The 14,774-nt window shown below is 40.4% G+C and overlaps 1 protein-coding gene across 1 annotated transcript in view; it reads left to right on the top strand.

The window, feature by feature from the left end:
* Positions 1-10,389, top strand: part of CEP170B (centrosomal protein 170B) — a 51,797-nt gene extending 41,408 nt beyond the window's left edge. The window contains exons 14-20 of the mRNA XM_088539616.1: positions 306-465; positions 3,792-3,830; positions 4,398-4,541; positions 5,355-5,443; positions 6,002-6,095; positions 7,002-7,053; positions 7,791-10,389. Of these exons, the coding sequence (XP_088395742.1) occupies positions 306-465; positions 3,792-3,830; positions 4,398-4,541; positions 5,355-5,443; positions 6,002-6,095; positions 7,002-7,053; positions 7,791-8,026 (814 nt within the window). The 3' untranslated portion in view covers positions 8,027-10,389. The remainder of the gene's footprint in view (positions 1-305; positions 466-3,791; positions 3,831-4,397; positions 4,542-5,354; positions 5,444-6,001; positions 6,096-7,001; positions 7,054-7,790) is intronic.
* Positions 10,390-14,774: the final 4,385 nt, after the last annotated feature.

The following is a 14,774-nucleotide window of genomic DNA, read 5'->3' as shown; positions in this document are numbered from 1 at the left end:
AGAAATGCCTATGGTTTTGTGAATCTGATTTTCTGTGTATACCCTTTCTAAGGGAGGAGGGAAAAAAAAGGTCCCCAAAAGATAATGTGGCCATGTTCTATTTAATACAGGAGGGAAAAAAAAATGGGTGGGGGAAAAAAATCAAGAAAAGTTTCTTTATGGGCTGTCTCCAATATTTCCTGGTAGTGTGGAGAATTTGCTCTTTTTCAAATCATTACTTTGAATCTTCTCCATTTTTAATTCATTAATATAAGGGTCATTGTAGGATGTGTCTTTATGGCTCTCCCGCATGCTCTGTGCTTCAGATTAAGCCAGACCTTGGTGAAGGATGTGGCCATCCTTGCTCGAGAGATTCACGACGTTGCTGGAGACGGCGACTCGCAGAGTTCGTCGGGGACGGGGCCAAGCACCTCCCTCAGCTCGGTGCCCAACACTCCTGCTTCCACCATCTCGGCGAGGGAAGAGGTAAGATCTCACGGCAGAAATCTCAGCCTCTGAATGCCAGCAAGCGCGTGGGGCCGGGCTGCAGGGGCAGGCCCAGGGAGAGCATCCCCAGTTACTGCAGGGTTAAGCAAACACCTTCCCCTGCCTCCCCAAAGATCCCAAACACTCACAGCAGGAAGGTGGACTGCAGTGCTGTTTATTTTGCCTCCCCTGTGCCCTAAGCAGCCTTGCAAGAGGTGGGAGCAGCCTTTTCCTTAGCATGGCTGTGTGGGTATCAGGGCAGGCCTGGCTTGTTTGCAGCATCCTTGCTACGTCTCCAAGAAGCAGTGGGACCAAAATAGGGTCAAAGTGTTTGTCTCCCCAGGGCTAGGGGGGCTCTAATCAGACCTTGGTCCCTGAAGTCTCTATGTAAGGAAAGGCATGGGGTGGCATGCTGTGCTGGTAGCACAGCGAGGGCTTTCGGGAGAGTCTCGCTTGCCAAGCCAAGGTGCTGACTGGGTGTTTTCGACTTGTATTTTGGGCTTGTGCTCTGTCCTTCGTTGCACGGGCGTTTCTTGATTCACTTCCCTCCATCTGCATGTTGATGGGCCAGGATGAAGGGAATTAGCTATTTCCTAGAGTGCAGGTGTCATTGTGGCTGTAGAAGAAATTCAGTCCTCCCACCCTTCGGATGAGCCGTGGCTTCCTCCCAAACTGTAACACAGTTTAGCTGCATTGGAGAGGGAAGGTGATTTCTGTGCTTACCCAGCACAGCAGCCCAGGGGCCAACAGACATTAGCAGCTCAAAATAAGATGCAAGGTCACCTGTGGGCTCCAGCTGCTAATGCTGAACTATTTATACTCTTTTATTTACTGGCTTTCTGTTCTCTGTGATGGAGAACTGACCTGTCCAAAACAGATTGAATCAAGAGTGTTTGGAGGCCCTGTGACTTTAATGTGCTCCTTATTGAAGGTGTAGAGCAGAAGTTCAGGGATATTTCCAGAGGAGCAGGTGCTTGTGGCTGTCCATGTGTTAAACCATAGTCAGCTGTGGCCTTTTCAGGGAGGGTTTTTGCCCTGGGGCGGTTTGGTTTTGTTTCAGCCTGGGGTACACAAGTGTTTCACAACAGCTCCAGGCGCTGAGATAGGGTTTTGTTCCCACACCTGCAAGGCTGCCTTTTTTTGTTATTCATCTTGAGCAGTTATTGTGACAAATCTACTCTGCTTTAGTTGCAAATTAAGCTCTGGCACTTTTGGTAATGACCAGGCTCAGCATCAGCTTCCTGCTAGCAGAGCAGGGCACATACTATTTTTTTTGGAGTGCAACCACAAGTCAAGCTATGAAGAGAGATGCTCCCTGCTGTTAGATATTTCTCCTTTAGGCAATGCAGGGGAAAGATAGTTTAAAAAACACATGTCTGAGGGTGCTCTCACTTTGTGAAAATGATGGATTCAAAGAGCATGGTAGTGGAACTGAGTGGGTTACCAGAATTGCCAGGCTGTGTTTTTCTCTGTGCACAGCTCCAGACAGTGCCCACCACAGATCAGGAGCCATAAGGCTGGACTGCAGACCAGGGAATAAGGAACAGGGAATAATACTCCCAGGCAGTAGGAGGAATGGTAGATGTGAGTGTGGTTCATCCGCTCCAAGGCCCTGTCTCCACGGTGGGGACGGTGTCACTCGCCCAGGTTGGCAGTGCTGAGAGAAGCTCCTGTTCTTTATTATTATTTCCTGTCTGGCACTGCTTGCTGGATCCCTGTTACAAGGGTTGTTTTAGCCCAGTGAAGGGAAATCCCCTAGGAAATCTCTAAAGATCATGGGGTGTGATGCTAAGCACTGTGAATTTTATGAGTCTTTATTAAAGAAGGTTATATTAAAGTACTCTAATAAGGGCATAGTGATGAGAAGCATCTGCTGTAGTAATGTAATAGGAATGTCTGATAAAATTTAGCTTACTTACAATAAATGTAGAAATAAGCAATGTTTGCTGTGTGTGACCATCTCCCTTACACAGCTCTGGTACACGCAGCATTGCATGCCATTCTTTTTAACTCTTGATTATTTTAATTTTTTTCTTTACTACTAAATATTTGTTTGTATTCTGTGAAAGTGAAAAAATCGCAGAACAGAACTGATACTGGAATCACTTTTGAGCAATAAGTTTCACTTTGAACCGGTATGCAGTATGGCATTTTTCATCCAGAACAAACTTCTTTTAATTTTTAGCCAAGCTTTATAATGGAATTAAAATGCTCTGTGTGCTCTTAGAAGTTAAGACAGAGCCTTAAATTAATGCCTTGCTCTTTATGTTTTGTCCGTTCAGGTCCAGTGTTGGCTTGGATGTTAACCAGGGAGGTTTTAAGTTCCTTAGTGCATGTTCAGGGTGTTCTTTTTTTTTTTTTTTTTTTTTGAGCCCTCAGCTGTGTAGTATATAATAATACAGATTCTTGGAAGCCTGAACTGAATACAAAACAAAAGGTGTTCAGCAAGGGTAAAATAAACCCTTCGTGACTGCTATTTCCCGAAGTCATGGGTTGCTTTGGGATGCTTTGGGTTTGGAATGTGTAGGTTTTCCAGGATCAAGTTTTCTGCAAAGGTGAGCAGTCAAACTGAAATCAGCTGTTGTGAATAGTCACCTGTGTTCTGGCATTCTTCTGGTTTGGTCTTTTTTTCTCTTGTGTTTTTTAAGATGATATACCAAAAGCTTGCAATCTGAATTAGATTTCTTAAATGCTGTGTAAGGTACTTAGTTTGACTGTTGGTATGATGAGAGGAGATGCTTCAGGGGTGACAGAACAAAAAGGATGAGAATGGATTGAGCCATGTGTTAAAACCTTGGTCATGATGGAAGCGATGCTGCTCTTACAGTTTTTCACTGGTTGTGCTGAGAACTTCCAGACCATAGGAATATCTCCTGGTTACCGTTCACTTCTCACACCTTTTCCACCACTGCAATCAGCCTAACTTACTAATCGCTTCAGCAGTCCACAAAACGATGCTTAAAAAAGGAAGCTAAAGACCACGTAAACACTTTGGCCGTTGCGCCCCTGCAGTGCCAAGTCTCGTGCCTCCTGCCTGTTGATAACCCGAGCGCGTTGGGCAGCCTGGCCCTGGCAGGGCCCTCGGTTTCCTCCCGATTTTGCCCTCGAGAGCTGTGTGCTGCTGTTGGGGTTTACCCAGCAGCATGCAGAGCGCCCGGGGAGCTGCAGGGCTGGTTGGTGCCTGGAGTCCCCCCTGTTCGGTGCATGCGGGGGGTGCCCGGGTGCCGCTGTGGGAATGTCCCCCCAGATAACCACACTCGTGTTCTTTGATACCTGCTGTCACCCTCGCTCAGGGCATTGATCTCTTTGTTTCTGTTTTAACACAGATTGCTCGTAGATCTTTTCGGCTGGCATATCCATCTCAGGTGCACTTTCCATCCCATTATTTTATGTCTCCGTCTTGTTGCTGTTCCTTTCCTTGCCCTCTTCTAAAGTTTATATCTGTCAGTTAACCCCAACAAAGTGGTTGTCCTGTCTCCTCTGTTTTGTCTATTATTTGCATTGTCGGTGGTTTTGTATTGCATTTTCATCTCTTCCATGTGTTACTGAATGGTTTCTGCTTAATTTTAATGTCACTTTAAAGTTACGCTGATCTTTTAGCTTGATTATATTTAAAAAAAAGATATGGGAAATAATGACCTTTCTGAGTTTTAATCTAAATTCAGAAAAGACAAAGATGTACTCTTCAACTAGCAGGCAAACTCTGAAAATTATAAATAGCCCCACTGAGTTTTGTGGAATGACTCCAGTGGATAGATGTTTACAGGACTGGGGTCTGATGATTTGCTTAGGAAACCACACCTGTCTGAACAAGACTTAAATGAATCAGTGCCCCTCTGGGGCTTGCCTGAAAATCTGTAATACCTGCAGTGACTGCCTGTGTGCCTCCGTCCTTACTAATTTTTAATGACTCATTCCTCATTATTTCCAAGTTGGTGCAGCACATTCCAGAAGCAAGTCTGAACTACCAGAAAGTGCCTCCGGGATCAGTAGACCTGAAGGATTTTGATCAAAATATGAATGATAATAGAGAAGAGGATCCCTCAAGAAAAACAAGGACAAGAAACCGTGAGGAGGCAGGCACTTTTTTCCTTGCTTTATAAGTGTGTGTAATATTGCTGTAAGCTGCAGTATGTGCATCTGCTCTTTGTAAGCTGCCAGAGGAAGTGCACTTTTTAAGAGCCCTGACTTGTAGCTGCAATGGTAGAAGTAAAGAGTTTAAAAAAGAAAAAGAAAAGAAAGAAGGAACAGAATCACCCTTATAACCAGAGTTGACTGGAGTTTTCCTTTCTTATATAAAACTCCACTACAACCCGAGTTATTTGGGGAAGACATTCACAACATCAGAACCCATCTAAGCTATTGCACTGTGTGTGTTTTTTTTTTTTTAAAAAAAAAAGAAAAATAGAAAAGGTTCAGTGTTTTGAAACGTGAAGCAGCAGTGGTTTAGCAGTTGGAAATCTTGGTATGAGAATATTTTTTTCCTAGTCAGTAAGAGCTCCTTGTTTTCTTTTATGGCCATGCCGCGGAGCAGCAGCAGCAGAAACTGGTCCTTGTGATGAGTCTCTGCCTCGGGCTGAGTGCCTTGGCACAACCAGCTCCCTTTTTTCTTTTTTTTTTTCTTTCTTCTTGTTTAGTAGAAGAAATGTTTAAATAGTTACAGTTCTGCTTTTTCATATGCTTTTCTAGACAACGCTCTGAACGGGTTAATATTTATCTTTTTGCAAAAGTGATGCAATAAAGTGACACTCCTTCTTATCTCCCTTAAACTTCATGTATCATCCCTGTAGACAAAGGTGTTTTGATGGAGATGCTTTAGTCTAAAAATGACCAATTTTTATGCTAGTTTTACTAAAATATTTTTCTATCCAACTTCTTTTATATTTTAGGTAATCTTTGACAACCTGATGCTGAACCCAGTGTCCCAGTTATCCCATGCAATCCGTGAAAATACTGAAAACCTAGCTGAAAAAATGAAGTAAGTAATGTTTTGTCCCTGATCTGAACAGTTCACTTCCTGCTGAGTTCTTTTGAGAAATGCAGATCACAAACCTGTTGCTTGTGGAAAATAATGTTTTGTCATCTTGGGAAGTCTTCTAGTCTAGATGCAGGAAGTCTAGATGGCGGGAATAGTATGTGTACTCAAGGAGATGTAACATAATTACTTGTGATCTCTTTTCTCACTTGTTTGGATGAAGATGTCTTAACTTTGCCTTTAAGAAGTGTCAGTTGTGGGAAGAAGAATGTGTTTTTGTGGGTGGGTTGTCTCCCTTTTCCTTCCCCCATCCCAAGACTCTTAGAAAGGCTGCAGATCACCAAGGCTTGTGAAGGCTTCTCAAAGTCTCTTCTTGCCCTACAAGCTATGATTTGGAGAAGGACTTTAGATTGTTCCATAATTAGCTGAAAGGCTTTTTGTCCTGTTGCTAATTCACTAATCTCCTTTGTTGCGAGATCTTGTGATAACTAGGTCTTCAATTTTTAAGCAAGCGGATATTAGATCATGATTTTAAGACCTGTTCCACTGTGTGTGCTGCAGGATTCTGTTTCAAAACTCAGAAAGGACCTGGGAAGAGATGGAAGCCAAAATTAATTCAGAAAATGAAGTGCCAATTTTGAAAACATCAAACAAGGTAAGACTATGAGACCCAGTGACGTACTGGGGGGCTTATGCCCATGGATGCTTTGTAAGAAATCAGCCAAAATAACAGGCTCTATCATTTCTCAAATGCATTTCCGAAACTGTTAGTCCCTTTCCATGTGTTGAACTGCCATTTTTTGTTGCTGTTGTAAGAAGAGACCAGGTGAGTTACTCCAGTTAGAAACAGTTGTATTTCTGTCACTTTCACCAAGTTCTTCCTTTGTAATTTGAACAGTACTTTAGCAGATGTACAAATTCAGGGTCATTAGGTCTAATTTAAACATCTTCCAAAGCATCCTCCACAAGTTCAGTTCCCACATTGCAGTTGTAGGCAGGTGTTTCTCATAGATGTTTGGGATATTTTGTCTACTGCAGTTTGATAGCAGGGCAGTAGAAATGCCCCTGCCGTAGGGGTGGCATTTGTGGTCTCATAGCCTTTCTACTGTCTGTCCTCATAAATGACAATAAAATTTAAGTAATGGAACCAGCAAGTTGACTTGATGTTAAGGGCACATATAACTCTGTGCAGGAACTGCACCTAAAAGCTCAGGTTTACAGAGACATCTTCATGGCTAATTGCTAATACATTGTGGCTGTGGAGGAGCTCCTGCACACTTAGTGTCCAGATAGCTGGCCAGCATTTCAAATCTCAAAACCATCGTAGCTGTGAAATGAGTGGTATAGTAGCATTTAGGAAAACGAGACTGAGCAGAGATCATGTGGAATGCTGACCAAGTCCAGCTAAATATATATACTAGCTTTGCTTTTACTCTTATAACACAGTAACTTGAACAGAGTTGGAACTCTGTGTGAATATACTTGATTGGAAAAGGTAGTTTCCTACCTTAGTGGAGTACTTAGTTAACTCTTTTCTGATGCATTTTTTTTTTGTCTCTAGGAGATCAGTTCTATCCTGAAGGAGCTCAGGAGAGTTCAAAAACAACTTGAAGGTTGGTTACTTTAAATATTACTTTTGTCTCATAAATGACAGTAAATTGTACCAAATATTGTGGACTTTATTTGCCAGTGAGAACAGGGAAAGAAAGGATGCAGTAGTTCAGTTTGTTTGCATAGAACTCTCTGATATACGTACATGGAAGGAACAGCAGATTTTCTTTTGCTTCCAAGTTGTAAGAAAATTGTTGACTTCTGAAAAGTGAAAGCACTGCTGTGGACATACTCTGGGATAATTAGTATGTTTATATAAGATGAACTGGCAAAGGTCTTTTCTGCTAGTTCAGCTAATATTTAACAGCACTTTTGCCGATAATCTCTGTTTTGGACTCTCATTGACCTGAATTCTGTACCTAGAGCTTGGTGCAATAGGGAAGGCAAGATAGTCCCAGTAGAGACTTCTTGCATCGCATGGAAACTTAGACATGTGAAAAAGGCATACAAGCATCATTCCAGCCTCTTGATAAAGGCTTGCATTTGCTGCTGTAGTTTGTCCTGTGCAACTTGATCAGAAAGCCTAAAGTCATCATAACTTCAGTCTGGGAGAGGTTTTTGCTTATTAAAGTTGCTTAGATCTAAAGACATTAATAACAGTATTGTGACTAAAATGAACACAAGCCCTATGTACAGTTTTAAAGACACAAAAGCTTCTGTTTTGAAATACTTCTAAGTGTAGCTAATATGTGTGCGTATATGCATCTTTTTTTATTACCTTTTCCTTCCTTTCCACCAGTCATAAATGCTGTCATTGACCCTACTGGAAACTTGGATGTGGTTGCCAGTAACAAAGCATCTTCTGCTGCTAAGCAATCTACAGCCACTAAAGTCAGGACTGCTAACACTTCTGGGTCCACACTGCAGACATTGTCCCCAGCGCAGATGAGAAACTACACACAGAAATCGAACTGTGGTTCCTCTAGCTTACAGGATTCAAACTTCATTCCAGATGGAGAGAAATATGTGATCTGATACAGTATTTTGTATTGCTATCATATTGTAATCTACTGTTGCATTAGTACTGTGTGTGAGTGGTTTGTGGACAGTTGTGTGGAGCAGTTGTTTAGATTGCTAACACATTGCACAAAAAAAAAAATCTATGCTGTGAGGGTGAATGGCAAAGGCTGGGTATGCCTTTAAAGAAGACTAGCACTGTGGAGCAGCACACATTCAGCATAGAGGCAAACTGATATTTAGAAGGTTACTCAACTTATTCTTCCAGAGTGCCATAAGAAAACAGGCTTTATCCTCCAGTCACTACTGCCGAAGCTAAAGTGTTCTTGCATTAGCCTGTTTATAATTATTCAGTTGTAATGAGGCGTGATTTAAAAAGAAACAAAAAACCTTTGTTTGGCACTAGATTTGTTTTGGTTTTGTTCATTTGTTTTAATTTTACAAGTGGAGCATTGCAACTCTGTTGGAATCAATGTGCAAATCCAACAGAATGGTGGTGCAATATAGCAGGTTTCTAGGAGAAACTCTTACTACAGTTGTATAAAAAGTCCTTTTCGGTGTTTGTGAAAAGGAGGCAACACTGAAGTTGTGTATTGTGTTTTCAGTCCAAAAACCAAAATAAGACAGAACCCTTTGTTTTTCCACTGGAAAAGTGTAAAAGTTAGCTATGATGGTATGAATGTAAAAATATTAATGCAGTTTCTGTTTTTAACCATATTTGAGGCCCAAAGTTTCAGGTGTAGGTACAAAAAATCAGGTTTTACAGTTTAGCTTGCCAAACTTTCATTATTTTGGTACAATTGTCATCTTTAAGCTTTTTATTTCATTTTAATATTAAATATTTTCACAATGAGCTACAAATGCTCCTGTCTGGGCCAAAGACCAAGATGTCTGTGATTCAGCTAATTGCTAAGAAAAACATCTGTTCCAATGGCTCATGTAATATGCTTAATTGCACAGTTGCTGTGAACTAGTGTTCACTTGATGGCACTCTAAAAAGAATGACTTAAATGTAGCTCCACCTTTGCTGCTAGTTCTGTCATGCATTTCTTTTCAATGCAAATGTGCTTGAAGGCCCACCATCCTCTGGTGTTCTTCAGAAACTATTCAAGAGTGTCAAGCAGTTGGTGCGTTTGAGATTTTGTCTGAATTTGATTTTTGGTCAGTTATGATCCCAGGAACACTAAGGATTATTTGCAGTTGCACTGAGCAATTCCTTGTTTAAAAAAAAAAAAAGTTGCATTTTTGTATTCTATCTTTCAGTTAAGCTGCAATATTCTAAGCAATTTTGTGGTTTTGTTTTAAGAAGAAAAAAAAAGTTTTTGAGGAGAACTCTTCCAGATGCATTTGCTCCCAGTATGGTGTTTTTCCCCTCTTGTATTGATTCCTTTAACATTCTTCTTGGCTAATAAAAATGATCAGGTAAAGAAAACTAATCTTTCATAGTTACAGAGGATACATGTATTTGGAAAGGTGAGCAGATGAGTTCCATTTTGCCCTTATACAGTGTATCATTTAACTAGTGAAAATGTTTTCCTAAGCTTGACTGCTTCTTGTGTGCTGGCTTCACATTTTGGGATGGGTAAGGGATACTTTATAGTTAGCTTCAGTAGTTACCTGAGCTTTTTTGCTAGGATATTGTAAAAGTGGGAACCAGTTAAAATAATTTAAATACATAAGGATGTTCACACAGTCTTTAATCTACTAGCAAAAAGCGTGATTTCTTTCCTGATTAAGCCAGTGGAAGCTTCCTATTGATTTCAGCAGAGACAGGATCAGTCCCAAAATGGGATATGCCAATGGGCCATTAGTTTCTTGTAAGTGTGGAAGATGCTGCCTGGCAAACAGTAGGTATAAATATCCTTCAAAAAGAGTTCCACTAGGTGATAAGACTCATCTACTTGTGCAGAGGTGCTCTTCTGTGAAGAAATCTACTGGATTTCACATAGGTGATGGCAACTTTAAACATACTCTGCAGAATTTAAAAACAAAGTCCTTGATACGTTCCTCTGCCTGTAATATATGCGTTATCTGAATGTAGTGTTCATTCAGTCGTTTATTCTGATCTGTCTTTTCTTGAAATACCTGACTGTGTCCTTGATGAATATCGTAAGTGGTAGAATTGTTCCTGACATAGACAATACACCCTCTACTCAAGCCCTGCTCGCCTAGGGTTTGATACGACCAGGTGCTACCCCAACTCACTGAGAGTTGAAGGACCTTCACAGATTAAGGTGTTGCTATTAGTTTTAGTTCTCCATAGAGACACATTAATTACATAATTACTCTGAAGACATCTGATTTTTATTATTATTTGTTACCATGCTTACATATTTTCATGGCTGTGCTCGAGTGGATTTTGTTTCTTTTTAGCATGTCCATGAAGACTTCTGTTTACTTTCACTTGAAAATTGCTCGAGTCTTTTTTTCATACATGAACACATCAGAAATGGATTTTCCTCCTTGATTCCTCTGCTCCGAGTTTGAGAGAAAGCCTACAGACCCCTTGCATCAATTAAGTCAACTCATACAATATATGGTACTCTGCAAATGACTAATAGAGATGCAGCAGTTGGTGTCTGTTAGTAATTTGGAAAGAGTATGTGTGGAGTGGGGGGAGAACATCTTGATTTGTTTTAGTTATGACTCAACCAAAATATGAAGTGCTTCTGTGTCCTGACACAACACTGATGCTTGGATCTCTGCATTCAAAACAGTCTTGATAATCGGTGGTGAAATGTAGTCGTTTTTTCTGTATTCACTGCTTCTGAAGTGCACCCCATTGGCACTTGTCTGCTCCAGATAAGCCAAAGAGCTAGCCATGTGATTATAACTCCTGTATTCACTTTATTCATTGCTTATTCTCATAAGCAGTACTGTGTGCTCCGGTGATAACATGTCTCTGGTTCCAGTGTGACCCTGGTAGCTGCGTAGTGCTGTACCTAGTTGGCCTGGGTTCAGTGCGTGGGATTCCCGTTGGCTTCCGTGAGCTGCGGATGGGCTTTTCTTGGAGCTTGGTAAGGGTGCACTGACCCCGGGGTCCTTCTCATACCCTATTGCTTTCGTATTTTTTTCTTTTTGTATTTGACTAAAGAAATGTAATGAAGGGTGGGATTTTCAAAGTTTGAGGGAAGCAGGTGTTCAGGTCCTCTTTGTTGACTGTACAATTCAGGTGCCTGTTGCCTTGAGCACCTTTCAAAATCCCAGCTCTTGGTTCATCCATTGTACTTGAAAACCATGTCCTCAATTCAGTTCTTTCAAATGTAAAAACTTGTTACTCTGTTATGATGGAGTGAATGTAAATTCCTGAGATAATGTATACAAGTTCTGTGAGCGAGGACCCATGTATCTACAGCAATGTCATGTTGTGGTCATGCTGCAGGAGAATAGATTGTCTACATCATGTTTGAGTAGTTTTAGTAAAGGTAAAACTAGTGGAATGTTTACATACAGCCTACTGAAAAAAAAAGAGTAAAGTATTTAAGTATAAAATTCTACTAGTTTTTTCTTTGGGTTTGCAGATCACACTAGCTATTTTTGAAGTTCAGTAAATGTGTATAATTTCTGCAAAAAACAGACAAAACTACCTGTTCACTTTCGATGTGCCCTGTGCTGAATTGTGCCTATTTCACTATCTGCTGTTGTTATGCTGCTGATTCTGCTGTTCTGAACTGTTCACTGGATCATTCCATTTGCATGCAACACAAATGCAAGCTGAGCTGTCTGAGAGTAAAGCTGAAACATGTTTGTATGACTTCAGTTGATTGATTGACTTTCTCTTTTCCGCACCCTCTGCAAAATGCTGTGTATAATTTGATTTGTTTCTCCTACCCTTATTTTTTTTCTGCTTTTGTTTTTTTTATGGTAATTTATTTGGATTATAGGCAGTATATGTACATTTTGTTCTGAGGTGATATTGTGGATGTCTTTAAAAATAAATTGTTATTTTATATAATTTTATCATAAAGTTGCTCTAATAAATCATTCTTTTATCATGTGACAGTATGATGCTGGGTTGTGGTGTGTTAATTCTGGGGTAGGGAGAAGTGTGTGCTTGGAGGGCTAAACAGTTTTATAACTGCCTCTTTATATTGGTGCTTATGAACACAGCATAACAAAAGAATTAGCAGCGACTGAAAACTGATGGTGCAGCTGGGTCACATCTGTGGCCTGGATGGATCCCCCTCTCACAGAACAAGAGCCTCCTTTCCCTCATGCCCTTCAGTTACGGGATTGAAGTCTGCGAGTCCCCATCTTCTGAGGATGCTCTGACTGCCCAGTTTGGTATGCTGGTGTTTTATTGCATTTTTATACCATTTTATCTCTTTGCCATGATTAAGTGTGATATTTTTAAAAGTTAAATCCAGCCTGGATATGGCAAAACTCCAGCAGCTATGTCATTAAATAAAAATGTTGTATATAAGATATATATAAGGTGACACTTTATAGCTTGCTTTAGTTGTGTGAGAAATTCTTTTGATTTACCCTTAATTATATCACTACCCTCTTTTCTTTCTTGAGTTCCTCTTTGTGAACTTTGCATCCTTCATGGCACTTTGGAAACAATATTGATTCCTTCTTTCCCACGCAACCCAGCCAAGAGCAGTGGGAGATTTCCATTTTTTGATGATGTCTGCATTAGATCCTTGAAAATGAGCCCTTCACAGGCAAAGTTATTTATTTAAAAAGAAAAAAAAAATCTGCCTCTCTCAAAAAGCATTCTCAAACTTCCCTGTTTCAGTCTGTGTATGCTGTGACCGAAGAGAGGCCTTTCCATGTACTCCAAAATACGCATTTAAATTGTACACTTACAGCTCCATAGCTTTCTCCAGCAGTACTGAGTGATGCTTGAGTTTGGATGCTACACAAAGTGTAGTGATTCCTTTTGGAATCAATAGTGTATCCACTTCATTAATTTTTAACAGTCTGACTGAATAAAAATAAGAGGTAGTGGAACTGTGGCCAGAACTATTTGCAGCATAATGAGAGCTGTTATCTGGCAGGATTTAAAAATAAGCAATAAAAGACAGAAGTAGTGATCTCTCCTGTGCATCTTCCTGCTGCGTGTGCAGCTGAAATCTGCCTTGATCTTTAACATCCTCATCTGTGTTAGGAAATACACAGTCCCGTTTCTGTATGCTTATAGAAAGGAAGGCCAGAAAATGTCCCCATTAGCAGGGTTGGCAGGATCCGTCCTTAGAGCAAAACTTTAAATCATCGAGACAGATGCTGATTTACTGACCTTGAGCGAGGATTGACGGACAGACCCTGATGCTCCTGTCGGGTCCTGCCCCCTTTTCTGCAAGGGCACTTAATGGGTGTTTCAAAGCAAGACCCCAACGGCTCTGCCTTTCTGGGTATGTGGAATAAGAGAGCCTGGAATGGCCTGGAATAAGAGAGAGGGCAGGGTGGCTGAAGCCTGTGAAATACCGCTCTCTCCTTAAGTGTGGGGATTTTTAACTATGGGTTTTTTTTTGGTTTTTGGCTTGTTTTTGTTTTTAACTCCTCTTAACTGAAGTTACTGAAAGTATTTTGTTGAAAATATTGTACTTGCTGAAGAAGCTTGCAGTGCCAAAAAGGTTTGTTCAAGAATACCTCTTCGTCAACATGCCACTTACAGGAACTAGAGGAAGGAGGGAAAAAAAAGGAAAAATAAATTTAAAAAAAGACCAAAGCCCAACACCCTCCTGGTAAAACTTTGTAGGCAAAGAAAGCTCCAGAGGTACCCGTGAAATTTGGTTTCAGGGTGAAGACCTGTGGCTTTAACATGACAGTAGCCATAGGCAATGGCCAGATGTAAAAGTGGAGCTTGCTACATCTTTTGCAAATCAAATAGCAGGAGTGTAACTCAAGAAATAGAGAGCCAGATATATTAAGGACAGAATCACACTGAAGCTTTTCTCCATACTTGTAGTTCATATTTTCCAACTGCAGCTGGAAGGCAAGTGCCACACAAAGAGAGCAACAAAAGTGAGATGGCAAAGCGTGTTCTGAAAGAGTGATTAGAGCTGTGCAAATCACTGATTTTAAATCAAAATGAATATTTTTTCCACCCAAATCCAAAGGATAAAATTAATCATTTTACAAGTAATAAATTTTAGATTTACAAAATGAAATTGAGAAATCATTGTTTTTAGACTGAACAAAATGTTTCTGTTATATGAAATGCTTCAAGTTAACCTCTTGAGTCTAACTTTGGATACTTTGTTATATTTATTAAATGTTTTAAAAGATGGAAGTTCATTAAATGTTGAAATAAAAAATACCTTCAGTCAAAAATGTATTTGGAGTTTGAAACGATCTTTAGGCTCGTTGGAGTAAACAATTCTCAATGCTTAACCTGAAATGACTTTTTTTCTTTCCCCTCAGCTAACTCGAGTGTTCAGCCTTTTATCACAAAAATAGAGCACTTTCTTTCCAAACCCCCATTCCCTGGCTGTCTCTGCCTCCCATCTCTTTGTTGACTGGTGGTGTTCAGAGCCCAGCTGGTTAGTCCTCATGAAAACGAAAGTATAATTTTGTAGTAATGTCTACTGTGGTAGCAACGTTCTTATTTATTAATAGCTCTTTGAGACGAAAGCGTGTTAAAGTAGCAGCTTCTTCTTAGCAAGCCTCCCACGCATAGGTTATAAAAGATGTTTCACTGTATCGTTCAGTGTAGCTTTCCAGCAAATTGGAGTCAAAGCACATTTTTTAGAGGCATTATGATAACCACAGAGTGACATGTGACTCTAAGGTGAGAGTTTTATTTACTTTGTGTGTAGGA

Source organism: Tinamus guttatus, unplaced genomic scaffold (genome assembly GCF_059628265.1).
Source record: "Tinamus guttatus ecotype Peru unplaced genomic scaffold, ASM5962826v1 Tinamus_guttatus_pri_ptg000048l, whole genome shotgun sequence".
Lineage (NCBI taxonomy): Eukaryota > Metazoa > Chordata > Aves > Tinamiformes > Tinamidae > Tinamus > Tinamus guttatus.
The sequence above is the reverse complement of the archived record's forward strand: the minus strand, read 5'-3'. Positions and strand labels throughout refer to the sequence as shown.